The following is a 25701-nucleotide window of genomic DNA, read 5'->3' as shown; positions in this document are numbered from 1 at the left end:
AGCATTGCCATGCTGAACTGTATGCGCCTTGAAAATCCCTGGAACACATTGCCATCCACTCAGCCTGCATCCCGCACCCAGGCGCCCCATTTAACACAAAGGAAGAGAGGGACACGAGCCACAAAAGCCAGCATGTGAGGTGGGGATAGCCAATGGGAGATGTGTATCTTAAACCACGCCCCTTTCTCAGAGGTGGGTGCCTAAGTCCGGGCTGCAGGGAGGTTAGCAGTCCCTGAACAGGGAGTCAGACGGCTGGTGTGCCCAAGAGGTTCCTTGTGAGAATGAGACCGGTACCTGCCTCACTGCAAAACGGCCGGAGGAGGAGGAGGAGGAGGTGATGCTGCCGCCCACCTTGCAACTTTTAGCCCAGGGCTCAGAGCACTGGCCTGTGACGTGGATGACTCAGGTTCAGTCCCCCTTCTGCCAGAGGGGAGAAGGGATTTGAACAGACGTCTTGGGGGGAGGGGCACATGAGCTGTAACCACTAAGCTCTGGGATACTCTGACATGGGACTTATCTCTTACTCATGATAAATGGTCACTTGGCCAGAGAGAGAGTGAGTGCATGAGGATGGCTCTTGGCCTGGTGGAGAGGGCATCCACCTGGGAGATGCAGGGACCAGTCCCCCTGTTCCACAGACTTGTTAATTATTGAATCCACCAGCTTCAATAGGAGAGATGGTGGGAGCCCCATTTCAGAGTATCCCATTGCTCAGTGGCTAGCGCACACTCCTGGGAGGTGGGAGACCCCTGTTCAAATCCGTGCCCTACTTTGGCAGAGGTGGGACTTGAACCTCCGTCTCCCACATCCCAGGTGAGTGCTCTAACCACTGGGCTGAAAGGAACTGCCTCCTGCCAGGTTTTGAATGGGAGCTGATCTGGAAGGCGACCTACAGGCACACCGACTGGATTGCACCTTGCACTTGAGCTAGGTGAGTGAAAGCCTTTCTTCCCCCCACTGGGGCTTAGGCAGGAGGTGGGTGTCTGGGCACCTAGAGGAGGCAGCAGGCACATGCTCAGAGGCAGAAACTTAGGCACTGAGGGAATGTATACCCTGAAATCCACCACATGAGTTTAGTCACCTCCAGGCATCAGTGCACGGGAGCATTGTGGATCACAGTGGAGCCTAAAATGGACTCGGGCACTGAAACCCTAGATGAGGCCCCTACGTACCTTTGTGGATCTGTGGGCCTTAGTGTTTACAGACTGGGAGGCAGTATTGGCCCAAGATCCTGTGAGAAGAGACATGAGAATGAACAGAATCTCCAGGCAGCAGGAGCTAACTGCTGGCTCGAGGTTAGCCGGTTAGGCTGGCCTGAGTTGAGATGCTCTGTCTATATGTTGACTATGACGCCTGTTAAGTTACTAGCAATGAATGATCATAAAGACTAGTGGATTGCTTCAACATAAAACGTTTCATGGTCCCAGGAGTGGGGTAAGTGATACAAGGAACTGGAAGAATGAAAAAACACACAAACACCTTAGGTTTGAATGAAATAAGATGGATCAATTAAGCGTACCCACATTTTTAAAAAAAAGTTCAGAAATGCTGCAGAAAACTGGAAAAGGTTTAAATGAGAATTTGATTTATTTTTGAGGACATTGGGATCTGCTCACTAGGAAGATGAACAAAACATTGCCATCTTGTTGAGTATTGTGGGTACTGAAGCAATTTCATTACATAATTCATTTGAGCTTAATGTTAGAGAACAAGCTGGCTATGAGTTTTTCTTTAAAAAAATACTGTTTACCAAAAAGAAATGAAACATTTGAAAGATTTCAGTTTCACTCGAGAAATCAAATGGAGGAAGATACTTTTGAATAATTTTAACAGATGTAAAGATAAGACGTCAGACATGTAATTTCCAGAGTCAATCTGAGTCAATGACAGGAAATCAGATTGTGATGGCCATCGAAATATCAGTGTAAGAAAAAGACTGTTAGAAGAGCCTGATCTAAATCTGGAAAGAGCAGTGAGAATTTGCCAAACTGCTAAACTTAATCAACAACGATTGCACTTTTTAAAAAGAAAACAGAGTGATGTGAATATAGACTTAATAAGGAAAAGGAAACAACAAGACTATGGAGAAAAACTGAGTGAAAGTATTAAAGGTAAAAAAAATGAACATATGAAAAAATGTTCTAGATGTGGAAGGAAGCACCATAGAATCATAGACTATCAGGGTTGGAAGGGACCTTAGCAGGGCATCTAGTCCAACCCCCTGCTCAAAGCAGGACCAATCCCCAACTAAATCATCCCAGCCAGGGCTTTGTCAAGCCTGACCTTAAAAACTTCTAAGGAAGGAGATTCCACCACCTCCCTAGGTAACGCATTCCAGTGTTTCACCACCCTCATAGTGAAAAAGTTTTTCCTAATATCCAATCTAAACCTCCCCCACTGCAACTTGAGACCATTACTCCTTGTTCTAAGAAGAAAAGGAATACTTGTGGCACCTTAGAGACTAAAACTCCTTGTTCTGCCATCTGCTACCACTGAGAACAGTCTAGATACATCCTCTTTGGAACCCCCTTTCAGGAAGTTGAAAGCAGCTATCAAATCCCGCCTCATTCTTCTTTTCCATAGACTAAACAATCCCAGTTCCCCCAGCCTCTCCTCATAAATCATGTGTTCCAGTCCCCTAATCATTTTTGTTGCCCTTCGCTGGACTCTCTCCAATTTATCCACATCCTTCTTGAAGTGTGGGGCCCAAAACTGGACACAGTACTCCAGATGAGGCCTCACCAATGTCGAATAGAGGGGAACGATCACGTCCCTCCATCTGCTGGCAATGCCCCTACTCGTACAGCCCAAAATGCCGTTAGCCTTCTTGGCAACAAGGGCACACTGTTGACTCATATCCAGCTTCTCGTCCACTGTAATCCCTAGGTCCTTTTCTATAGAACTGCTTCCGAGCCATTCGGTCCCTAGTCTGTAGCAGTGATGGGATTCTTCCGTTCTAAGTGCAGGACTCTGCACTTGTCCTTGTTGAACCTCATCAGATTTCTTTTGGCCCAATCCTCTAATTTGTTTAGGTCCCTCTGTGTCCTATCCCTACTCTCCAGCGTATCTACCTCTCCTCCCAGTTTAGTGTCACCTGCGAACTTGCTGAGGGTGCAGTCCATGCCATCCTCCCAGGGGTGGCAGGTTTGTAGAAATTTTGGTGGTGCCCAGAACCCGCCCCCCCCCAACTCCACATCCCCAAACTCCACCCCCCACCTGCCTAAGGCTCTGGGAGGGAGTTTGGGTTGGGGGCTGAGGTCTGGTATGCAGGCCCTGGGCTGGGGCAGGGGATTGGGATGCAGGAGGGGTGCAGGCTCTGGGAGGGAGTTTGTGTGCTGGGTACAGGCTCCGGGCTGGGGCAGGGGGTGGAGGTGCAGGAGGGGGTGAGGGGTACAGGCTCTGGGACAGAGTTTGGGTGCTGGGTGTAGGCTCCGGGCTGGGGCAGGTGGTAGAGGGGCAGGAAGGGGTGAAGGGTGCAAGCTCTGGGAGGGAGTTTGGGGGAAGGAGAGGGTATGTGGGGAGGGGGTGGGTGTGCAGGAAGGGGTAAGGGGTGCAGGCTGAGGGATGGAGTTTGGGTGCAGGCTCTGGGCTGGGATGTAGGAGCAGGTGAGGGGTGCAGGCTCTGGGAGGGAGTTTGCGGGTTGGAAGGGGTGCAGAGGGAGGGAGTGCAGGCTCTGGGAGGGAGTTTGGGGATTGGGGGTATGGAGGGAAGGGGTGCAGGGGTGAGGGCTGTGGGGTGGGGTTGGGGATGAAGGGTTTGGGGTGTTGGAGAGGCTCAGGATTAGGGCAGAGAGTTGGGGTGCAGGAGGGGGTGAGGGGTGCAGGCCCTGGGACAGAGTTTGGGTGCTAGCTCTGGGAGGGAGTGTGGAGGGCTGGCTGCAGGCTCTGGGAGGGAGTTTGGGTGGGGGGGTGATAAGAGGTGGGGGTGCTGGGGTAAAATGAAACTACAATGTGCCAGCCCCACAAGATTACAAGGGTCAATTAAAAGTGGAAAGTCCGAAGCAGCACTTGCCTGCTTCAATATATTTTATTGTGTTGTACCCGTTGTGACGAAGTGGGAATGTTCTTAATGTTTTCTCTGAGTACTGTGTGGGTGCCTCAGTTTCTCCTATGCATTTCTTAAGGATCTAGGTGGTAGGATAAGGGTGTGTGGTTGTTGTGGAGCCCCAGAGAGTCAGTGTGATGCTGTCTGCCACACCGTGCGCTTCCCGCAGCACGTCTGCCCGGGCGGGGCGCCTGTGGAAGCTAGAGGGCCCTGCACCCCAACTCCGCAGTCAGACCGGGGAACGGCCGGCAAAACAGAAGGAACACAGTCTAAAACAGAGCTTGTAGGTACAGAAAACAGGACCCCTCAGTTAAGTCCATCTTGCGGGGTGGCGGCCCAGATCCAAGTTCTGGGCCTCTCCCTGTTACATAAGAACATAAGAACGGCCAGACTGGGCCAGACCAAAGGTCCATCCACCCCAGTATCCTGCCTGCCGACAGTGGCCAATGCCAGGTGCCCCAGAGGGAGTGAACTTAACAGGTAATGATCAAGTGATCTCTTTCCTGCCATCCAGCTCCACCCTCTGACAAACAGAGGCTAGGGACACCATTCCTTACCCATCCTGGCTAATAGCCCTTAATGGACTTAACCTCCATGAATTTATCTAGCTCTCTTTTAAACCCTGTTATAGTCCTAGCCTTCACAACCTCATCAGGCAAGGAGTTCCACAGGTTGACTGTGCGCTGAGTGAAGAAGAACTTCCTTTTATTTGTGAAAAGAAAAGGAGTACCTGTGGCACCTTAGAGACTAACCAATTTATTTGAGCATAAGCTTTCGTGAGCTACACGAAAGCTTATGCTCAAATAAATTGGTTAGTCTCTAAGGTGCCACAAGTACTCCTTTTCTTTTTGCAAATACAGACTAACATGGCTGTTACTCTGAAACCTTTTATTTGTTTTAAACCTGCTGCCCATTAATTTCATTTGGTGGCCCCTAGTTCGTATATTATGGGAACAAGTAAATAACTTTTCCTTATTCACTTTCTCCACACCACTCATGATTTTATAGACCTCAATCATATCCCCCCTTAGTCTCCTCTTTTCCCAGCTGAAAAGTCCTGACCTCTTTAATCTCTCCTCATATGGGACCCGTTCCAAACCCTTAATCATTTTAGTTGCCCTTTTCTGAACCTTTTCTCATGCCAGTATATCTTTTTTAAGATGAGGAGACCACATCTGTACGCAGTATTCAAGTTGTGGGCACACCATGGATTTATATAAGGGCAATAAGATATTCTCCATCTTATTCTCTATCCCTTTTTTAAGGATTCCTAACATCCCACTTGCTTTTTTGACTGCCGCAGCACACTGCATGGACGTCTTCAGAGAACTCTCCACGATGACTCTAAGATCTTTCTCCCGGTTAGTTGTAGCTAAATTAGCACCCATCGTATTGTATGGATAGTTGGGGTTATTTTTTCCAATGTGCATTACTTTACATTTATCCACATTAAATTTCATTTGCCATTTTGTTGCCCAATCACTTAGTTTTGTGAGATCTTTTTGAAGTTCTTCACAGTCTGCTTTGGTCTTAACTATCTTGAGCAGTTTAGTATCCCCAGTCAGCTCCAAACTGACACTCCCTCCAGCCCCTCCTCTGGCCTTTGTCTCTTTTCTGGACAAGGAGGCCACCAGATCTCTTTGTCCTCCAACACCTTCAGTTGGCACCTTGCAGGGGAGGGGCCCAGGCCATCCGTTGCCAGGAGACAAGGTGTCGGCCATACTCTATGCAGAGAGCATCACACTGGCCCTCTAGGGCTCTACAACAATCACACACCCTTATCCCACCACCTAGATCCTTAAGAAATGCAGAGGGGGAACTGAGGCACCCACACAGTATTCAGAGAAAACGTTAAGAACATTCCCACTTCATAACACCTGTATACAACCAATTATATACTTTGAAGGGTGTAAAATAGACAAGTATTGTGCGAAACACGATCATACCCCAAACTGACTGCCAAATTTAAGCTGCGTGTTTTTCCCCTCAGGTGAGGGCTCTGGGGTGGGGCTGGGGATGAGCAGTTCACAGTGCAGGAGGGGGCTAGGGCTGGGGCTCAGGGTTGGGGTGCTGGGGGCGCAGGCTCTGGGGTCAGGTCGGGCCGGGGATGAGGAGCTTGGGGTGCAGACAGGCTTCCCCAGGGCTAGGGTCAGAGAGGACTCCCCTGTAGAACTGATCGATGAAATTGTTTTTAATTGTTCACTTTATTAATATAACTTCATAAGAAAAGTTTTATGAATGAAACTACAGTCAGTCATAAAACCAGGTACCCCAATAACTGGCTAATTGAGTTTCACTTTCAATCCAATTGCTGCTTAAATCGCTGAAACTTGCACTGTTTCAACATTGTAACTTCTGCTCACTGTTTGTCATTCATTGTACTTGTCTATATTGTAACTTCTGTTCTCGGTTTGCCATTCCTTACACTTGTCCATATTGTAACTCAAACTCCATTTTAACTTGTCCCAAACTCCATTTTGAAATGCTCACTCCATTTTGTAACAGCTTGCGGCAACCTTCATTTTTGCAAAACCCTGCTGTAACCCTATTAGTTTAGTTTAAATGTGGGAATGAGGCATGTACGGATAATGGAATCAACCTCCAGCGCCAGCCTGTCCCGATGAAATAAAGTTCAAACACCAAGGGCTGAAGATGCAGACAACAGCCCTAACCAAGTAAGAAGGGTTCACCCTAAAAGGAAAAGAACACCAAAAGTACAATGGAAGGAAGATCAAAGTCAGGTCCCAGGCTGAAAGTCATGTCTGCAATTGACGGGGGATCAATCACACCCAACCCAGAGGCAGCGTGACACAGCAAGGCCTATAGACTTTGGATTCAAACTAAAAACCTATAAAAAAGATGGGTAAGAATGAAGCCTTCGGGTAACGTTCTGCTTCCAGCATCAAGGGGCATTGGTGGGCGCCCGACAGAGACCCAGCCCTTCCTCATGCCTGGCTTTCCTGGCCACTTAGCCACCACCAGCTACGATCCCAAGCTGCGAACCCAAGCCAGGAACTCAAGCTACATTCAGGACTGGTAACTATCTAGCAGATGCAGAACATTTGCCCTCTCTGGCTCTCTCTCTCTCTCTCTCTCTCTGTGTGTGTACATAGGTCTTAGATATTAGTTATTGGTCTTAAATCAGACTGTGTTATTATAATAAACATGACATCCTGTCTTGTCCCCTGAAAGGGTCCTGTGCAGTTTTGTCCGTGTAACATCAATGGTGGAGAATGCAGCGGGGGAGCAAGTGCAGGAGCCACAATTATTATAAAAACTGGCATGCTCCCGCCCCGCTTTAGGAAGCCTGGCACTGTAGGGAAAAGATTGGAAACTTTCACTTAATTAACCAGAAACTCTGAAGGAAATAGGAGTTTGGGTCTGAATCTTATTAGCTGAATAGTGTAAATTGCTCTCTCAGGAGTTGTAAGTTGCTCTTCCAGGAGTTAAAAGGGGAAATTGCCTTTTCAGGACTTGAATAGTAAAACTGCTGTGTTGAGAGTCAGGAGGTTATAGTGCTTGATATTTACCAGTTTGGTTTTGTGCTGTGGGTGGTTGGTGCACAATTGTTGGGGACCATGTTTAAGAAGACAAGGTCTAAAGATCCCAAAAGAGAAAAACAGGGACCATTGTCTTTTGTACAAGAACCCACACCCTTTAAGCAAGTACTACCGAGGTTTGGACACAGCCCCTGGACTGAAGCAGGGAGGGGAGATGTATGTACCATTTCTGATTTGGAGGACAGGCTTGCACGGTCTCTAATCCTGCACAAGCCTACTCCGACTAAAAGGGATTCAGCAGCAGTCTGCCTTCTGTGGGAGGCATGCAGGGACTTACACTCCCGCCTGGCATCTTGCCAGGAGGAGAATACCTCCCTGCATGAGAGACTCGCTCTCTGGAAAGAGCAGACGGAATTAATGGAAAGAGAGGCGGAATTAATGGAAAGAGAGGCGGAAAGATGGAAGGTGATAGCAAGGGGGGTGCAAAGCCAGCTAGACCCTCGCAGGGAGGCAATCAGGGAGGGCAAACAGAAAGAAAAAAGGGTAGAGGAAGCGTTTGGGGAAAAGGAAAGAATAGGAAAAGAAAATCAAGTGTTGCCGGGCATGGTAAAGAGGTTAACCACAGAAGGAAGTTTCGGAGGAGCAGCCCTGTTAGTCTGTATTCGCAAAAAGAAAAGGAGGACTCGTGGCACCTTAGAGACTAACCAATTCGTTTGAGCATAAGCTTGCCTGAGCTACAGCTCACTTCATGGGATGCATGCAGTGGAAAATACAGGGAGGAGATTTATATACACACAAAGTAAGAACAAAGTAAAGCTCTCCCCGCTGATCACAGCCGATGCGAATCTCTTATCCAGCACCTTAAACAAAGGCTTGGCTTCGCGAACCGCCAGGAGGCAGCGGTGACGGCAGGAGGGTGGGACTTCCATCCCCAAGATGATGTCCCTGGGTGGGAGGCTGCCCGGTGGGAATGTAGCGAGGTCTGGGACCGAGAGATCGGGAGCAGCAATCCTGAGCCCCGGGGGCCGGTTGCAGCCGTCACCAGACACAGACCCCGCTGCAGGGACGAGCACAGCCGCTCCACCCCCCGGGGTCAGCAGCGGATCTCCAGGCCAGGGCCAAACTGCTCGGCCCCTCGCCGGGCACGTTTCTCCGCCTGGACTCTGCGTGCGCGGCAGGTGGCAAGCGGAGAAAAGGGAACAGCCCCGGAGCTTGCGGGCCGCCCCCGAACTGCAGGGCGCCATGGCCGGAGGGGGCAGGGGAAACGAGAGACACTTCCCTACGACCTGCTCGCGAGCCGTGGGGAACAAAGGGGTCGCCGCCACCGAGGGAAACAGGTGGCCAGCACGAGGCAGGAACCCAGTGAAGACCCCGAGGGGTGCCTATCCCGCTGGGGACTAGTGCAGGCCATGGCAGGCATCACCCGCCCTGAAAACGCCCGCGGAGCACCTGCAAATGACCCGGTTCAGTAGCATAGGGCACGAATGCCTTCAGGGACTGTGCCGGGCCTCTTCTCCCCCACTCCGCCCAGGCGCCTCGCGTGGCGGCGCGCCGAGATCCGAGCCCGCAGAGCCCTGCAGCCCGGCCCCACAGGCCGGCCACAAAGGGGAGAGCTCCCTTCGGGGCTGCGCGCCAGCCAGAGAGAGCCGCGGTGCGGGGAGGGGGCTCCCGAGGTCGCTACCACGGGCGGGGGAATCACAAGCAACAGGGACATTATCCGTGTCCAGACCCCCGTCCGTCTCCAAACAATGATTCCCAGGGACATGAAGTGAGGGGCTCCCGGATCCGCCGACTGGCTTGAGGGGCGGTCATGCCACAAGGAGGTGCCTGGGGACACTGGGATGGAGCCCCGACCCGAGATTTAGCCCAGGAAGCCCTGATAAGACGGGAGCCTCAGGGGCATGTGAGGAGCTCAGCCGCAAGTGCCCCTCGGAGCAGCAGAACTAGGGGTGCCTGCTGGACAGGAGCACGATGCGGGCTCCTAGGTAAACTTCCTGCGGTTCTGGAGGGAGCCGCTGCATTTCTGTCCAGCGGGAGAAACCCGCTCCTCCGCTAGATCTCATTGACAGTAGAGCCGCTCTCGCCTTGATCAAAACCCTCCCCAGGCAGGGGAGAGAGTGAAGCAAAGTCCCTTTGAAATCTTTCCGAGGAAAGCCAAGGGGAGGCTGGGACTGGGCCCAGGTCCCATTTTCAACACAAGGATTTGAAAGAAAAGGGAACTGAATTCAGACCCCCGACACGGTTGACGAAATTATTTTCGGAGCCGATTGGCTGTACCAGCATAACATCATCATCGATTCACCCGGGGGCATCTTATGGCAACTAGAAATACCCGCTGACTGTCCTGACCGGGGAAGCGGGATATCGCTGTAAGCAGAGGGGGAGGGAGACTTGGTGCGGCTCTCGCTGCAGAGCGCCGAGGGGTGGCGCAGTCTGGACGCAAAGCAAAACAGACGGGGGAAAGATCAGGGCCTGTGTTAAAATGGTAGGTGAATCGGTGCCCCCTCAGAAACAAGAGCCCTACTCGGAGGAAGCAGAAGCGCAAGGGATGCAGACTGTACAGGACCTAGAACAAGAGGGAGTTATTAGAAAAAGGAGCCCCCCTTTTAACTCTCCCGCCTGGCCGGTTTAAAGGCAGAGGGAGGTCCTGGCGGCTGACGAGAGGCTACAGAAGGATTAATGAAGGATCTGTACCCCTGGTTCCACTTGTATCAGACATGACACAGGTTAGACAGAAAGTACAAGCCACCTCCAAATACTTCGCAGTGATCAATTTGGCTAGCCGACATTTTGCACACCGACATGTAGTAGATATGTTAGCTAATCTAAGTCAGCAGGAAAGACCGGTTGTCTTCTCCTAGGTAGAGGATATTCTGATTTGGGGGGAAACCAAGGAACAAGTACAGAAACTTACTGAAGATGTTTTGGCATTAACCCAAGAAGCAGGTTTAAGGTAAATGGGGAGAAAGCACAAGGGGGGCAGCCACCGGTGACCTGCTTAGGTATAGTGGCCAGGAAGGAGGGGAGGCCAGTGGATCAGCGCAAGGTGAAAGGGGTCCGCCCCTAGCCCTGTGCGCTCTTCACGAGTTCGCCTGCGTGGGTTCAATTTCCGACCGCCACATATTTATACCTATGCAGAGATCCCACTTCCCTTATGGAAGTTATTACAGGAAAAGACCCAGTGGGAATGGGGACCAGAACAAGAGTCCGCCTTAAATACCTTAAAGCGAAAGGCTGTCACAGCCCCGGCTCCACGAGGAGTCAAAGCCCTTCCTTATCAGACTAGCTGCAAATAAGATTGTCTTAGCAGCTACTCTCTTGCAAAACAACGAGGAAGGCAAACTAGTGCCAGGAGCATCTGATTCTAAAACACGGCAAGGTGCTGAGTTCAATCTTGATCCTTGTGAGCGTGAATGTTTAGCAGCCCTTTGGGCAAGCCAGGCCTTTGAACCTCTCACGAGCACAGCGCCCGTCACCGTTCAAAGTGCTCACAGCCCCCTCAAATATATCTTATCTAGATAAGCTGTTGCCAGCAGGAGAGTGGGGTGGGGGGCGGTATCTTTCTCATGCTTTGTGTGTATATAAAAAGATCTTCTACACTTTCCACAGCAGGCGTGGGATGAAGCGAGCTGTAGCTCAGGAAAGCTCATGCTCAGATCAGTTGGTTAGTCTCTAAGGTGACTAGCCACAAGCCCCCCTTTTCTTTTTGGTCGGGAGTAGGTCTCCAGTAGGCGCCTGGCTCAGTGGACCCGCAGCCTGGTCACTAGAGGGCTCGGCCGAAGGCTGATGTCGGAGCTGGCGGCAATTGACAAGGCGCCGAGCCGGCCTGTCCCGAGCCGCGGGCGGGACAAAGGCCGGCGCCGGCGGGGCTCCCTCCCGCAGGGACTCAGGCCCAGCCGCGCAGGAGAAGCGGGTCTGGCTCAGGGACGCAGCTCGGAGTCAGCAAAAGGGGGAGCGGGCCTCAGATATGCGGCCAAGCCCGAGCGGCGGACGTGGCTCCGGGGGATTCAGACCCGGCCCGGCGCCGCGCGCGGAGCTCCAGGCCACGGGCGGGCCGCGAAGGCCCCGGGCCGGCAGCGCTCCCGGCAGGCGGGGATTTGGGCGTGAAGGGCGGACGCCGCTGGATGTCTGACCGGCAGCGCAGCCACCGGCAGGCGGCAGATGGGAAGGAGCCCGCGCACCGAGAAGCGTGGAAACGATCCGCCCGCGGGCGGCCCGGCCCCCAGCCCCTTACACCCGGCCCGGGACAGCCCGGCGCGAGAGCGAAGCCTGGAGCCCGCGGAGCAGCCGAGCCCGGTTCGCCCGGTTCGCCCGGCCGCCCAGCGCCGCCGCCCCGAGCGGAGCCATCTCCGAGACTCTGCTGCCCCCCAGCGACGGGAGCGGTAATTGCAGCCCCAGCAGCCGCTCCGGTGGGAGAGGGCTACTCCGGATGCTCGTGTCTGCCGGCAGCCCCCGCCGCGTCTCCTCCCGGGGGGTGCCCGGGCCGGGGAGGGGATGGGAGGGGAGGGGAGGCAAGCGCGTGTGCGCCTCCTCGCCCTCCCCTCCCCTCCCCTCCCGAGGGGCCGCAGCAGCCCCCAGGCGGACAAGGGAAGGCCCTGCGCCGGGCCGCTCCAGGCAGGGCGGGGGGAGAGCCCCAGCTCCAAATACTGGTGGAGCAGGGCCCCCAGCCCTGACTGTTCCTGGAGCCCGGGCACCCTCCCCGCCCACGCCTCCTCCAGATCATTAATGAAGCTACTGAACAAAACCGCCGGAGGACCGACCCTTGGGGCACTCTGCTTGGTACCGGCTGCCAACTGGACAGGGAGCCCTTGATCATTACCCATTGAGCCCTACGATCTAGCCAGCTTTCTATCCACCTTATCGTCCATTCATCCAGCCCAGACTTCTTTAACTTGCTGGCAAGGATACTGTGGGAGACCGTGTCAAAAGATTTGCTAAAGTCAAGGAACAGCAGGTCCACCGCTTTCCCCTCATCCACTCATCTGGGGGTCTGCATGCTTTGTCTGGCTCCTGCGGAGACAGCTGCTCCCTGGATCCTGAAAACACCTTGACAAAAGGTACTTTATGGGCAAGGAAACCATATCAGAAGGGGCCAGATTTTCATTTGCTCAGAGTCAGCATCCACCACGCACCCAACATGTTGAGGGCCTGCAAAAACCTAGAGTGTGTGCTTCATCCTCATCCCAGAGGTCCAGTGACTCTCTGTGTCTGACAAGGTGGGGGAGGGACTTAACCTTTATTGGGCCAACTCTGATGGTGAGAGACAATCTGTCTTTTTTACCCAGAGCTCTTCTTCAGGTCTCTCAGCTTGTCCATCTCTCACCACACACCTCACTCTTGCTCTCTCTCACACACACTGTTTGCCTTAGGGCATTATTGCCTTGGACCTGTCAGGATCAAACCCCCATGATGCTGGGCGCTGTACCAACACAGACGCAGTCCAGTCGAGTCTTATCTAATCAACGGTGTCTCTAAGACTCTTGGGCACCTAAGAGCTTCTGTTCAAAAAGGAGTCATACAGCCACAGAGTTTAAGGCCAGAAGAAACCATTAGATCAGGAGTGGGCAGATCAACCCCCTGCCTTGAGCCCCCTCATACATCCCGCACCCCTCCTCCAACCCAAACCCTTGCCCTGAGCCCCTTCCTGCACACCTGGATTCACCAAGGGCAAGTCATGCCTGACTAATCTAATTGCCCCATAACTGGCTCTGTGGATGAGGGGAAAGCGGTGGACCTGCTGTTCCTTGACTTTAGCAAATCTTTTGACACGGTCTCCCACAGTATCCTTGCCAGCAAGTTAAAGAAGTCTGGGCTGGATGAATGGACGATAAGGTGGATAGAAAGCTGGCTAGATCGTAGGGCTCAACGGGTAATGATCAAGGGCTCCCTGTCCAGTTGGCAGCCGGTACCAAGCAGAGTGCCCCAAGGGTCGGTCCTCGGGCGGTTTTGTTCAGTAGCTTCATTAATGATCTGGAGGAGGCGTGGGCGGGGAGGGTGCCCGGGCTCCAGGAACAGTCAGGGCTGGGGGCCCTGCTCCACCAGTATTTGGAGCTGGGGCTCTCCCCCCGCCCTGCCTGGAGCGGCCCGGCGCAGGGCCCTCCCTTGTCCGCCTGGGGGCTGCTGCGGCCCCTCGGGAGGGGGAGGGGAGGGCGAGGAGGCGCACACGCGCCTGCCCCGGCCCGGGCACCCCCCGGGAGGAGACGCGGCGGGGGCTGCCGGCAGACACGAGCATCCGGAGTAGCCCTCTCCCACCGGAGCGGCTGCTGGGGCTGCAATTACCGCTCCCGTCGCTGGGGGGCAGCAGAGTCTCGGAGATGGCTCCGCTCGGGGCGGCGGCGCTGGGCGGCCGGGCGAACCGGGCGAACCGGGCTCGGCTGCTCCGCGGGCTCCAGGCTTCGCTCTCGCGCCGGGCTGTCCCGGGCCGGGTGTAAGGGGCTGGGGGCCGGGCCGCCCGCGGGCGGCTCGTTTCCACGCTTCTCGGTGCGCGGGCTCCTTCCCATCTGCCGCCTGCCGGTGGCTGCGCTGCCGGTCAGACATCCAGCGGCGTCCGCCCTTCACGCCCAAATCCCCGCCTGCCGGGAGCGCTGCCGGCCCGGGGCCTTCGCGGCCCGCCCGTGGCCTGGAGCTCCGCGCGCGGCGCCGGGCCGGGCCTGAATCCCCCGGAGCCACGTCCGCCGCTCGGGCTTGGCCGCATATCTGAGGCCCGCTCCCCCTTTTGCTGACTCCGAGCTGCGTCCCTGAGCCAGACCCGCTTCTCCTGCGCGGCTGGGCCTGAGTCCCTGCGGGAGGGAGCCCCGCCGGCGCCGGCCTTTGTCCCGCCCGCGGCTCGGGACAGGCCGGCTCGGCGCCTTGTCAATTGCCGCCAGCTCCGACATCAGCCTTCGGCCGAGCCCTCTAGTGACCAGGCTGCGGGTCCACTGAGCCAGGCGCCTACTGGAGACCTACTCCCGACCAAAAAGAAAAGGGGGGCTTGTGGCTAGTCACCTTAGAGACTAACCAACTGATCTGAGCATGAGCTTTCCTGAGCTACAGCTCGCTTCATCCCACGCCTGCTGTGGAAAGTGTAGAAGATCTTTTTATATACACACAAAGCATGAGAAAGATACCGCCCCCCACCCCACTCTCCTGCTGGCAACAGCTTATCTAGATAAGATATATTTGAGGGGGCTGTGAGCACTTTGAACGGTGACGGGCGCTGTGCTCGTGAGAGGTTCAAAGGCCTGGCTTGCCCAAAGGGCTGCTAAACATTCACGCTCACAAGGATCAAGATTGAACTCAGCACCTTGCCGTGTTTTAGAATCAGATGCTCCTGGCACTAGTTTGCCTTCCTCGTTGTTTTGCAAGAGAGTAGCTGCTAAGACAATCTTATTTGCAGCTAGTCTGATAAGGAAGGGCTTTGACTCCTCGTGGAGCCGGGGCTGTGACAGCCTTTCGCTTTAAGGTATTTAAGGCGGACTCTTGTTCTGGTCCCCATTCCCACTGGGTCTTTTCCTGTAATAACTTCCATAAGGGAAGTGGGATCTCTGCATAGGTATAAATATGTGGCGGTCGGAAATTGAACCCACGCAGGCGAACTCGTGAAGAGCGCACAGGGCTAGGGGCGGACCCCTTTCACCTTGCGCTGATCCACTGGCCTCCCCTCCTTCCTGGCCACTATACCTAAGCAGGTCACCGGTGGCTGCCCCCCTTGTGCTTTCTCCCCATTTACCTTAAACCTGCTTCTTGGGTTAATGCCAAAACATCTTCAGTAAGTTTCTGTACTTGTTCCTTGGTTTCCCCCCAAATCAGAATATCCTCTACCTAGGAGAAGACAACCGGTCTTTCCTGCTGACTTAGATTAGCTAACATATCTACTACATGTCGGTGTGCAAAATGTCGGCTAGCCAAATCGATCACTGCGAAGTATTTGGAGGTGGCTTGTACTTTCTGTCTAACCTGTGTCATGTCTGATACAAGTGGAACCAGGGGTACAGATCCTTCATTAATCCTTCTGTAGCCTCTCGTCAGCCGCCAGGACCTCCCTCTGCCTTTAAACCGGCCAGGCGGGAGAGTTAAAAGGGGGGCTCCTTTTTCTAATAACTCCCTCTTGTTCTAGGTCCTGTACAGTCTGCATCCCTTGCGCTTCTGCTTCCTCCGAGTAGGGCTCTTGTTTCTGAGGGGGCACCGATTCACCTACCATTTTAACACAGGCCCTGATCTTTCCCCCGTCTGTTTTGCTTTGCGTCCAGACTGCGCCACCCCTCGGCGCTCTGCAGCGAGAGCCGCACCAAGTCTCCCTCCCCCTCTGCTTACAGCGATATCCCGCTTCCCCGGTCAGGACAGTCAGCGGGTATTTCTAGTTGCCATAAGATGCCCCCGGGTGAATCGATGATGATGTTATGCTGGTACAGCCAATCGGCTCCGAAAATAATTTCGTCAACCGTGTCGGGGGTCTGAATTCAGTTCCCTTTTCTTTCAAATCCTTGTGTTGAAAATGGGACCTGGGCCCAGTCCCAGCCTCCCCTTGGCTTTCCTCGGAAAGATTTCAAAGGGACTTTGCTTCACTCTCTCCCCTGCCTGGGGAGGGTTTTGATCAAGGCGAGAGCGGCTCTACTGTCAATGAGATCTAGCGGAGGAGCGGGTTTCTCCCACTGGACAGAAATGCAGCGGCTCCCTCCAGAACCGCAGGAAGTTTACCTAGGAGCCCGCATCGTGCTCCTGTCCAGCAGGCACCCCTAGTTCTGCTGCTCCGAGGGGCACTTGCGGCTGAGCTCCTCACACGCCCCTGAGGCTCCCGTCTTATCAGGGCTTCCTGGGCTAAATCTCGGGTCGGGGCTCCATCCCAGTGTCCCCAGGCACCTCCTTGTGGCATGACCGCCCCTCAAGCCAGTCGGCGGATCCGGGAGCCCCTCACTTCATGTCCCTGGGAATCATTGTTTGGAGACGGACGGGGGTCTGGACACGGATAATGTCCCTGTTGCTTGTGATTCCCCCGCCCGTGGTAGCGACCTCGGGAGCCCCCTCCCCGCACCGCGGCTCTCGCTGGCTGGCGCGCAGCCCCGAAGGGAGCTCTCCCCTTTGTGGCCGGCCTGCGGGGCCGGGCTGCGGGGCTCTGCGGGCTCGGATCTCGGCGCGCCGCCACGCGAGGCGCCTGGGCGGAGTGGGGGAGAAGAGGCCCGGCACAGTCCCTGAAGGCATTCGTGCCCTATGCTACTGAACCGGGTCATTTGCAGGTGCTCCGCGGGCGTTTTCAGGGCGGGTGATGCCTGCCATGGCCTGCACTAGTCCCCAGCGGGATAGGCACCCCTCGGGGTCTTCACTGGGTTCCTGCCTCGTGCTGGCCGCCTGTTTCCCTCGGTGGCGGCGACCCCTTTGTTCCCCACGGCTCGCGAGCAGGTCGTAGGGAAGTGTCTCTCGTTTCCCCTGCCCCCTCCGGCCATGGCGCCCTGCAGTTCGGGGGCGGCCCGCAAGCTCCGGGGCTGTTCCCTTTTCTCCGCTTGCCGCCTGCCGCGCACGCAGAGTCCAGGCGGAGAAACGTGCCCGGCGAGGGGCCGAGCAGTTTGGCCCTGGCCTGGAGATCCGCTGCTGACCCCGGGGGGTGGAGCGGCTGTGCTCGTCCCTGCAGCGGGGTCTGTGTCTGGTGACGGCTGCAACCGGCCCCCGGGGCTCAGGATTGCTGCTCCCGATCTCTCGGTCCCAGACCTCGCTACATTCCCACCGGGCAGCCTCCCACCCAGGGACATCATCTTGGGGATGGAAGTCCCACCCTCCTGCCGTCACCGCTGCCTCCTGGCGGTTCGCGAAGCCAAGCCTTTGTTTAAGGTGCTGGATAAGAGATTCGCATCGGCTGTGATCAGCGGGGAGAGCTTTACTTTGTTCTTACTTTGTGTGTATATAAATCTCCTCCCTGTATTTTCCACTGCATGCATCCCATGAAGTGAGCTGTAGCTCAGGCAAGCTTATGCTCAAATGAATTGGTTAGTCTCTAAGGTGCCACGAGTCCTCCTTTTCTTTTTGCGAATACAGACTAACAGGGCTGCTCCTCCGAAACTTCCTTCTGTGGTTAACCTCTTTACCATGCCCGGCAACACTTGATTTTCTTTTCCTATTCTTTCCTTTTCCCCAAACGCTTCCTCTACCCTTTTTTCTTTCTGTTTGCCCTCCCTGATTGCCTCCCTGCGAGGGTCTAGCTGGCTTTGCACCCCCCTTGCTATCACCTTCCATCTTTCCGCCTCTCTTTCCATATGAGCGAGTCTCTCATGCAGGGAGGTATTCTCCTCCTGGCAAGATGCCAGGCGGGAGTGTAAGTCCCTGCATGCCTCCCACAGAAGGCAGACTGCTGCTGAATCCCTTTTAGTCGGAGTAGGCTTGTGCAGGATTAGAGACCGTGCAAGCCTGTCCTCCAAATCAGAAATGGTACATACATCTCCCCTCCCTGCTTCAGTCCAGGGGCTGTGTCCAAACCTCGGTAGTACTTGCTTAAAGGGTGTGGGTTCTTGTACAAAAGACAATGGTCCCTGTTTTTCTCTTTTGGGATCTTTAGACCTTGTCTTCTTAAACATGGTCCCCAACAATTGTGCACCAACCACCCACAGCACAAAACCAAACTGGTAAATATCAAGCACTATAACCTCCTGACTCTCAACACAGCAGTTTTACTATTCAAGTCCTGAAAAGGCAATTTCCCCTTTTAACTCCTGGAAGAGCAACTTACAACTCCTGAGAGAGCAATTTACACTATTCAGCTAATAAGATTCAGACCCAAACTCCTATTTCCTTCAGAGTTTCTGGTTAATTAAGTGAAAGTTTCCAATCTTTTCCCTACAGTGCCAGGCTTCCTAAAGCGGGGCGGGAGCATGCCAGTTTTTATAATAATTGTGGCTCCTGCACTTGCTCCCCCGCTGCATTCTCCACCATTGATGTTACACGGACAAAACTGCACAGGACCCTTTCAGGGGACAAGACAGGATGTCATGTTTATTATAATAACACAGTCTGATTTAAGACCAATAACTAATATCTAAGACCTATGTACACACACAGAGAGAGAGAGAGAGAGAGAGAGCCAGAGAGGGCAAATGTTCTGCATCTGCTAGATAGTTACCAGTCCTGAATGTAGCTTGAGTTCCTGGCTTGGGTTCGCAGCTTGGGATCGTAGCTGGTGGTGGCTAAGTGGCCAGGAAAGCCAGGCATGAGGAAGGGCTGGGTCTCTGTCGGGCGCCCACCAATGCCCCTTGATGCTGGAAGCAGAACGTTACCCGAAGGCTTCATTCTTACCCATCTTTTTTATAGGTTTTTAGTTTGAATCCAAAGTCTATAGGCCTTGCTGTGTCACGCTGCCTCTGGGTTGGGTGTGATTGATCCCCCGTCAATTGCAGACATGACTTTCAGCCTGGGACCTGACTTTGATCTTCCTTCCATTGTACTTTTGGTGTTCTTTTCCTTTTAGGGTGAACCCTTCTTACTTGGTTAGGGCTGTTGTCTGCATCTTCAGCCCTTGGTGTTTGAACTTTATTTCATCGGGACAGGCTGGCGCTGGAGGTTGATTCCGTTATCCGTACATGCCTCATTCCCACATTTAAACTAAACTAATAGGGTTACAGCAGGGTTTTGCAAAAATGAAGGTTGCCGCAAGCTGTTACAAAATGGAGTGAGCATTTCAAAATGGAGTTTGGGACAAGTTAAAATGGAGTTTGAGTTACAATATGGACAAGTGTAAGGAATGGCAAACCGAGAAGTTACAATATAGACAAGTACAATGAATGACAAACAGTGAGCAGAAGTTACAATGTTGAAACAGTGCAAGTTTCAGCGATTTAAGCAGCAATTGGATTGAAAGTGAAACTCAATTAGCCAGTTATTGGGGTACCTGGTTTTATGACTGACTGTAGTTTCATTCATAAAACTTTTCTTATGAAGTTATATTAATAAAGTGAACAATTAAAAACAATTTCATCGATCAGTTCTACAGGGGAGTCCTCTCTGACCCTAGCCCTGGGGAAGCCTGTCTGCACCCCAAGCTCCTCATCCCCGGCCCGACCTGACCCCAGAGCCTGCGCCCCCAGCACCCCAACCCTGAGCCCCAGCCCTAGCCCCCTCCTGCACTGTGAACTGCTCATCCCCAGCCCCACCCCAGAGCCCTCACCTGAGGGGAAAAACACGCAGCTTAAATTTGGCAGTCAGTTTGGGGTATGATCGTGTTTTGCACAATACTTGTCTATTTTACACCCTTCAAAGTATATAATTGGTTGTATACAGGTGTTATGAAGTGGGAATGTTCTTAACGTTTTCTCTGAATACTGTGTGGGTGCCTTAGTTCCCCCTCTGCATTTCTTAAGGATCTAGGTGGTGGGATAAGGGTGTGTGATTGTTGTAGAGCCCTAGAGGGCCAGTGTGATGCTCTCTGCATAGAGTATGGCCGACACCTTGTCTCCTGGCAACGGATGGCCTGGGCCCCTCCCCTGCAAGGTGCCAACTGAAGGTGTTGGAGGACAAAGAGATCTGGTGGCCTCCTTGTCCAGAAAAGAGACAAAGGCCAGAGGAGGGGCTGGAGGGAGTGTCAGTTTGGAGCTGGCTGGGGATACTAAACTGCTCAAGATAGTTAAGACCAAAGCAGACTGTGAAGAACTTCAAAAAGATCTCACAAAACTAAGTGATTGGGCAACAAAATGGCAAATGAAATTTAATGTGGATAAATGTAAAGTAATGCACATTGGAAAAAATAACCCCAACTATCCATACAATACGATGGGGGCTAATTTAGCTACAACTAACCGGGAGAAAGATCTTGGAGTTCAGGATCAGGAGCTTCTAACAAAGTGGCTGATGCACTCTCCCGTGAAAGTTTCCCAGAATCAACTGGTTAAAATCGTCCTTTAGATGTGGAAAATATTGTTAGTCTTTATGTACTTGGTAGTATATTTAGAGATGCATGTGTCTTATTAACTCTGTTTTCCTAGAGCTCCAGGAAGAAATCCCAGCCAGTGTTTCACCCTAGCTGAGATTTGGGGGGCGTGTCATAAATATAAAGGGAAGGGTAAACCCCTTTGAAATCCCTCCTGGCCAGGGGAAAGCTCCTCTCACCTGTAAAGGGTTAAGAAGCTAAAGGTAACCTCGCTGGCACCTGACCAAAATGACCAATGAGGAGACAAGATACTTTCAAAAGCTGGGAGGAGGGAGAGAAACAAAGGGTCTGTGTCTGTCTGTAGTCGTCTTGGCCAGGGACAGAACAGGAATGGAGTCTTAGAACTTTTAGTAAGTAATCTAGCTAGGTATGTGTTAGATTATGATTTCTTTAAATGGCTGAGAAAAGAATTGTGCTGAATAGAATAACTATTTCTGTCTGTGTATCTTTTTTGTAACTTAAGGTTTTGCCTAGAGGGGTTCTCTATGTTTTTGAATCTAATTACCCTGTAAGATATCTACCATCCTGATTTTACAGGGGGGATTTCTTTATTTCTATTTACTTCTATTTTTTATTAAAAGTCTTCTTGTAAAACACTGAATGCTTTTTCATTGTTCTCAGATCCAAGGGTTTGGGTCTGTGGTCACCTATGCAAATTGGTGAGGCTTTTTATCCAACATTTCCCAGGAAAGGGGGGTGCAAGTGTTGGGAGGATTGTTCATTGTTCTTAAGATCCAAGGGTCTGGGTCTGTAGTCACCTAGGCAAATTGGTGAGGCTTTTTACCAAACCTTGTCCAGGAAGTGGGGTGCAAGGTTTTTGGGAAGTATTTTGGGGGGAAGGACGCGTCCAAACAGCTCTTCCCCAGTAACCAGTATTAGTTTGGTGGTGGTAGCGGCCAGTCCAAGGATAACGGATGTAATATTTTGTACCTTGGGGAAGTTTTGACCTTTAGCTTCTTAACCCTTTACAGGTGAGAGGAGCTTTCCCCTGGCCAGGAGGGATTTCAAAGGGGTTTACCCTTCCCTTTATATTTATGACACAGGGTTTAAAAGAGAACTAGATAAATTCATGGAGGTTAAGTCCATTAAGGGCTATTAGCCAGGATGGGTAAGGAATGGTGTCCCTAGCCTCTGTTTGTCAGAGGGTGGAGCTGGATGTCAGGAGAGAGATCATTTGATCATTACCTGTTAAGTTCACTCCCTCTGGGGCACCTGGCATTGGCCACTGTCGGCAGGCAGGATACTGGGGTGGATGGACCTTTGGTCTGGCCCAGTCTGGCCGTTCTTATGTTCTTATGTAACAGGGAGAGGCCCAGAACTTGGGTCTGGGCTGCCACCCCGCAAGATGGACTTAACTGAGGGGTCCTGTTTTCTGTACCTACAAGCTCTGTTTTAGACTGTGTTCCTTCTGTTTTGCCGGCCGTTCCCCGGTCTGACTGCGGAGTTGGGGTGCAGGGCCTTCTAGCTTCCACAGGCGCCCCGCCCGGGCAGACTTGCTGCGGGAAGCGCACGGTGTGGCAGACAGCATCACACTGACCCTCTGGGGCTCCACAACAACCACACACCCTTATCCTACCACCTAGATCCTTAAGAAATGCATAGGAGAAACTGAGGCACCTACACAGTACTCAGAGAAAACATTAAGAACATTCCCACTTCGTCACAACGGGTACAACACAATAAAATATATTGAAGCAGGCAAGTGCTGCTTCGGACTTTCCACTTTTAATTGACCCTTGTAATCTTGTGGGGCTGGCACATTGTAGTTTCATTTTACCCCAGCACCCCCACCTCTTATCACCCCCCCACCCAAACTCCCTCCCCGAGCTTGCACCCAGCCCTCCACACTCCCTCCCAGAGCTAGCACCCAAACTCTGTCCCAGGGCCTGCACCCCTCACCCCCTCCTGCACCCCAACTCTCTGCCCTAATCCTGAGCCTCTCCAACACCCCAAACCCCTCATCCCCAACCCCAATCAGAACCTTCACCCCCGGGCAACCTAACCCTCTGCCCTAGCCCTGTGCCCCACCCCAAACCCCTCATCCCCAGCCCCACCCCACAGCCCTCACCCTGCACCCCCTTCCTCCGCACCCTTCCTCCCCAAACTCCCTCCCAGAGCCTGCACTCCCTCCCTCTGCACCCCTTCCAACCCGCAAACTCCCTCCCAGAGCCTGCACCCCTCACCTGCTCCTACATCCCAGCCCAGAGCCTGCACCCAAACTCCATCCCTCAGCCTGCACCCCTTACCCCCTCCTGCACACCCACCCCCTCCCCACACACCCTCTCCTGCCCCCAAACTCCCTCCCAGAGTCTGCAGCCCCTCCCTCTGCACCCCCTCCAACACCCAAACTCCCAAACCAAACAAAGTGAATGGGGTGGAGAATAGAGAACTCCTCCCTCGTCCAGAGGCAAGGAGAACTGTGACTTCACTCAGCCTGGTGGGATGGGGCTGGTGTGTTCTCCCACACCTTTGGGACCACTGCCCACACCGACAGAGCAGCAGGAGGTCACTGCACCAGGGCTGGCTCCTAACCGCAGGACTTTGCTGCGTCTATACTGATTGCGTGTGTCTGTGACAGTCGATTCTGGCAGGTATGCAGGCTGATGGCTTGGTGCTGGGGGGATGCCTTGGTGAGGCTGGTGGCTTTCCTGCTGCCTGTCACCAGCTGATGCCTGAGGAGTGGACTCTCGGGCATGTGTCCATGGGCCTCACCAGTCTGGACAGAGAGTTGGGTTTACGGCCTCCACTCTGACCCTGGAACAAGAGCAGCTACTAAAAGCAGCGTGTTCCATTCCTGCCCTTTACAGGGTCTGCTGCATCCTCCCTGGAGTCTGAGATGACACCCCCAGGCAGCCCTTTCCAGGAAGCACAGGAATCCACTCCAGTCTTTCTCCTAATCCCTAGCACTGTGTCTGCCTGGCACCAGCCCAGCCAGCATCTGTCACCAGGGATGGCCATGAAAGCAGCAGGCTGGAACTCAGGGCCCCGCGGGGAAGGGTTCCAGCTCCACTCCTTGCCTCCTCCCCCATTCTCCTCTCTCACCAATGCCATCTCCATAAACAAAGGGGGAGTGGGGCTGGGGTGGTGGCAGAGGAGTCAGCGAAAGGAAAAGAGTCCGTTGGTGAAACCCCACCCCTGCGTGAGTGAGTAGCACTGAGGTAATGCAGCCCAGCCCTGGCTCCACTCACTGATATAAGGCAGCCACCAACACAGGTACACTCAGGAGTGAGCGGATCCTCTGGAGCCTACACAGACAGCGACAGGGGCCTGCAGGTGCTGCCAGCTAAGGAGTCCCGCTCCCTTTCTGCCGTTGGCTTGAAAGTATCTAGGGCGTGGCAACATGTCGATGGGGCTGGAGATCGGTGGGGTGGCCCTGTCGGTGTTGGGCTGGGTGGGCACCATCGTGTGCTGTGCACTGCCCATGTGGAGGGTGACGGCCTTCATCGGGTACAACATCGTGACAGCTCAGATCATCTGGGAGGGGCTGTGGATGAACTGCGTGGTGCAGAGCACGGGCCAGATGCAGTGCAAGGTCTACGACTCCATGCTGGCGTTGCCCCAGGACCTGCAGGCGGCTCGTGCCCTGGTGGTGATCGCCATCGTGCTGGCCGTGCTGGGCCTCATGGTTGCCCTCATCGGAGCGCAGTGCACCAGGTGCGTGGAAGATGAGACAACCAAGGCCAAGATCACCATCATGTCTGGGGTGATCTTCTTGCTGGCTGGGATCATGACCCTCATCCCCGTGTGCTGGTCGGCCAACACCGTCATCCGCGACTTCTACAATCCTATGGTGATAGAGTCACAGAAGCGGGAGCTGGGAGCCTCCCTCTACGTGGGCTGGGCAGCTGCAGCACTGCAGCTGTTTGGGGGGGCTCTGCTCTGCTGCTCCTGCCCCCCCAAGGATGAGAAGTACGCTCCAGCCAAGGTGGCTTACTCCGCTCCCAGATCCACCGGTCCCAGCTACGACAAGAGGAACTACGTGTGAGGGAGGCAGCCCAGCACCCCTCCCGCCTGCCCTGATCCATTCATCAGGCTGCTTCTGACTGTCACTGCCCCGCCGCTGCTCTCTGTAGCCCTTAGGACCCCAGGGCAACATGGCCACCCCTTGCTGCCCCAAGGACGACGGTTGGCTGGCTGCTCACCAGACTTTGACTGTCATTCCAATGGCTGGGTGGAGGAGGAACTGCTCCGTCTCCCTCAGGGCTGCTGGCGAGGGGAAGCAAGACCCTGGCTAATACTCTCGTTTCTGTTTGTAGATACTTTGTCTTTGATCTATTGCACCCTGGCTCTGAGGCACCCTCATCCCCGCCGGCTGGAGAAACCCCACTGGGCTCCGTTCCTCCTTCAAACCCAACAGATTCCTCCAGCTGGTTCAGCTGGCACCCTGGCGAATTCTCTGGCTGGGGGTGGGGGGCGGATGGGTAACTAAGAGTGAAGAGGTATTTGTACTGAACGTGCCAGCAGCCTCTCCCAGCTGGCACTGGCTGTGCCCTGGGTGTTGGGACCCCTCCTTTTCCCTACCTCCCAAGAGTTTTCTCTGAGGCACTGCTGGGAGCACCCCGCCCCCCATTTACCCTCCTCCCAGCCCTGGATGTGCCTGCCTGCGGGTTTGATGGCTGTGTAAATATGGATGATTTCTTGTAGCTAGGAGAGATTTTTCACCATGATTTGATTTGTGAAGGAAGCTGTTGCCTCCTAGCACCCACCTGCGCTGATGGGACTTATTCTGGGCCATGGAACAGTAGCTGATCCTTCTGGGGGCCCTGAGGTGGCTTCTGTGGGAAAGAGAGGAATGAAGAGCCCTCCCTTGCCATAGTGGGAAAGGAGGCCAGCAGACACTGGGGCAGGGGTGTGCAGGGCTATCGTCTCTCTGATCACCTGCCTGCCTGCGCTGGACAGGCTGTGCCCCCTGTTACACGCACTTAGACAGTCCTGCTTCTACTGCTTTGAACTGAGTTACATTTTTCAATAAAATTGTCCAGTTCCAGTAACAGCTGAGTGACGTGTCCTTCTCCGGCGCATGAAGTAATGTGCTAGAAATCAGCTTTCCCTCCTCTGGCTGCAGCCCTGGCTTGGGCTTCGGTCTGGAAGGGCAAGGGTAAACCAGACAGCTCAGGTGAAAGTGACTTGTCAGGTCACTTTTCAGTAAGCCCTCTCCTCTCCCATTGGTTCATGCTGCAAACTCCCTCTCCACTACCTCCCCAGGCTGGGGCTGGACAGCGGGCCCAGGGGCTTACCCTTCCCCAGGTCCCACCATCCCAGTGAGTGACAGA

General features: G+C 53.8%; 1 protein-coding gene across 1 annotated transcript; it reads left to right on the top strand.

The window, feature by feature from the left end:
* Positions 1 to 23509: 23509 nt before the first annotated feature.
* On the top strand, positions 23510 to 25419 carry LOC140899699 (claudin-3). The gene has a single exon (XM_073315605.2). It carries the CDS (start codon positions 23769 to 23771, stop codon positions 24411 to 24413), a length of 645 nt encoding a protein of 214 aa, XP_073171706.1. The 5' UTR covers positions 23510 to 23768; the 3' UTR covers positions 24414 to 25419.
* Positions 25420 to 25701: the final 282 nt, after the last annotated feature.

Source organism: Lepidochelys kempii, chromosome 17 (genome assembly GCF_965140285.1).
Source record: "Lepidochelys kempii isolate rLepKem1 chromosome 17, rLepKem1.hap1, whole genome shotgun sequence".
In the NCBI taxonomy this organism is placed as follows: Eukaryota; Metazoa; Chordata; order Testudines; family Cheloniidae; genus Lepidochelys; species Lepidochelys kempii.
Note: the sequence above shows the minus strand (reverse complement) of the source record. Positions and strands in the feature narration are given on the sequence as shown.